Source organism: Coenobita brevimanus, chromosome 63 (genome assembly GCF_032717465.1).
Source record: "Coenobita brevimanus isolate Jiangsu-jjx chromosome 63, ASM3271746v2, whole genome shotgun sequence".
Taxonomy (NCBI): Eukaryota; Metazoa; Arthropoda; class Malacostraca; order Decapoda; family Coenobitidae; genus Coenobita; species Coenobita brevimanus.
In genome coordinates, this window is record NC_137016.1 from 2,824,597 (window position 1) to 2,827,500 (window position 2,904).

General features: G+C 44.3%; 1 protein-coding gene across 1 annotated transcript in view; it reads right to left on the reverse strand.

Annotated features, from left to right (window-relative positions):
* Positions 1 to 225: 225 nt before the first annotated feature.
* The window catches only part of LOC145404276 (uncharacterized), a 6,429-nt gene continuing 3,750 nt past the window's right edge, over positions 226 to 2,904 (reverse strand). Inside the window, exons 2-3 of the mRNA XM_080275797.1 lie at positions 2,500 to 2,904; positions 226 to 355 (exon numbers count right to left, since the gene is read on the reverse strand). The exon at positions 2,500 to 2,904 is cut by the window's right edge and continues 1,405 nt beyond it. Of these exons, the coding sequence (XP_080131923.1) occupies positions 226 to 355; positions 2,500 to 2,904 (535 nt within the window). The remainder of the gene's footprint in view (positions 356 to 2,499) is intronic.

Consider the following 2,904-nt stretch of genomic DNA (forward strand, 5'->3'; position numbering starts at 1 on the left):
AGGCTCAAATACATTTATACTGTACATGTACAAAAATCAATAGGGGAGGATCTGCTTCTACTTCATAAAGTGCTCCGTACATCTGTTTTTCCCTCCCGCTTCGACATGCACACTTGTGAAATTAAGTTTACGCCCTGCCTACGTCGACACATTTCATTAACAAATAAATAAAAAATCCATCAGTCAATACATAGCCATTAACGACGGAGATATATAAATGCTAGCCTAGATAACGTTTGTGCATGAAGGGAATGGCGTAGGGCAGTGGTAGGTGTGTCCGAGGACTTCAGTTTGCGTGACGTGATCCACCAGTTGGCCTGACCTTGCCACGCCCATCAGGTTAGCTGTTGACGCCCTGTGAATAGAAAAGTAACAGTAACAGTAGCACCAAGTCCCATATTACCCCTTTCAAGGTGTAGAATTCCATGGGTAGGCTACCCAGGGATGGGATTTTCGAACATATTTATGATCGATTTCTTGTCATAATCATGATTTAGTATTGCAGGTGGGACAAGGACGGGAGAGTGCAGAGTCTTCCGAGATTCCTGTTCCTCCTACAAAAAAGCAAACCTTTGTTACCAGAGCAATATTACCGTTGGCTGTGAATGCTTTAAGAAGAGGAATTAAAGCAGAGTGCACAATCTTCCGGTGCCTCTTCCTGTATAAAATAATTCGAAGGTAGGACAAGGAATCGATCACAGATATTTTTGGTAATCCCTTCCCAGTATATTTAGGTGTAGGTGACCTTATTTCCCTTGATGGCACTACACGATCCAAAAACATCCAGTCATCTCCCGAGGATCCAGCCTACGTAGTAATCACTCTACCGGAGCCCTCTTACCACTAGACCTCCAAGCGTCGCGTATAGAGAAGTAGCAGAAAGTTCATGATTTTCTATTCCAGATTTCAGTAAATTATTAGCCGTAAAGTTACTGTTCTAAGAATGCCGATGCAACTTCTTCTGGTGGTTAACTTGAATTAGCTTCACAATGAATACAAAACCACCTGCGTTGTAAAGTTAATAACTCTTTGTATATTGTCCATGCCAACTCCGGACAATTCTGCTTCGCTTAGGGAAGACCTGCTATTGTGAGAGAGATATCAGAATCCGAGAAAACCTCTCTAAGCTGAATCGTCGAGCTGCGGAGAGAATATATTACAAAGGCGCCATCACACATATGGGATGGCTATTTTTACAGTTACTGTATTAATCATGTGGCTAATGGTGCAGGTATTTTCATGGTCTCATATGAAACTGTAGTTATTATTTACTTATCAGATGTGCCAATAACATCAGTTTTTTTCATTTTATACCAGAGCAGTTTTACCATAACTGTATCAAGAATAACAATATCTTTTCATTATATTCAAGTCGTTTGTGCCGACACTACCAAATAAACCAATAGATAAAACTGAACATGGTTTGTTTCATGAATCCATCTCGTGCTGGTATTTTTAGCATAATGAGTATTGTGCTGTACACATAAGCTGATGTATCATAGCCACTTCTCGCATAGTTCGTATCGTTAGGTCCAAACATGATTGCATGCGTTCGGGCTGTCACCTAATGCCGGCTCTCCACGCCGTTCGATTTCTGGCAGCCTACCCTCGACGTTAACATCTCTCACCTTCCGCACCTAACAGTCATATCCTCCATCTTCTCAACATGCCCAGACCTTTTCAGCATACTCCTCTTCATCACAACACCAGTGCATTCACCTCCCATCCTTCCTCGCAACTCTTCAGTCGCAATCTCCCCCCCCACCCCCACCCAACAGACCTCGCATTCAAGGACGCACTACACATCCATCTAATCATTGTCATTTCTCTACATTTGAACCTACTTATATCCTCTTCCTTTGCTCCCTAAGTCTCTCTACCATATACCACTACACTCCTAACACATGCCGCATACAAGGATCCTGTAGCATTGAGCCCTCTCAGTATCAGGAGAGGTAAAAGCCCCCTGAATTTTCTCCTACCACTCCTTGATCTAGCCACAGAGCTAGCTCCAGTCCCACCTCCAGCATATAACATGTCTCCCAAGTAACAAAACTCCTCCACACATTCAAGAGACTCTTCACCAAGCCTTCTCACACTTGTCAATCTCTACTAATTGCTCCCCCCGACACACAGCACACACGAAATCAGCATTATTTTGCAACATAACCACTTTTAACACACCCAGAAAAAAGAACTGATGTGCCATTTGTGCATTTTTTGGTCAACAACCATTATTTCATAAAATGTCTTGAAGTGATATGTGCCCTAAAATATGCATTTTCTTCCCCACTAGGAATTCACAAAAAAGTAGCCTATGGCTGTTTATAACTGACCTTTAAAAGTAAACTGTAGTCATTAGACTGTGGGTCTGTATTAAGGTCGAACATTTTAGGAACAATTTTTATCATGGTTGGAAAATAAAATAGAAGACATACGGTAAAATAAAGATGAAAGTGCATGGAAGTTACTGTAAAAGGGGCGGGCTTCAATGCTCACATGAGTAGGGCAAGGCTGGAGTGCTTGCCAGTGAGGTGCTGTGCTGTGGTGTTGGCCATGACGTCACACAGGTGGGAGTGGACGCAGGCGGTCTCGTTGGTGTCTCTGTAGAGGCGCCACAGGTGGTTGAGATGGTGGGCGATGTCGTCCTCATGCAGATGATCGTCCAACAAACTATCAGGAACCAGAGGGTCGGAAGACCAGACGTCACCCCTGAGGGACGGCGGGAGGCTGAAGCCCTGAGTGTCGTCGTTCACATCACGCCGCATGCGCTGGACACTGGAGCCCCACGGCAGCATCTGGTCGGGTAGGTCCGAGTCCCACAGCGACAGCGAACCATCCCCGATGTCTCGACGACCTCTGCGGGTTCCATTGATAAGACGAAAGAGCAGGAAACCTAAAAGA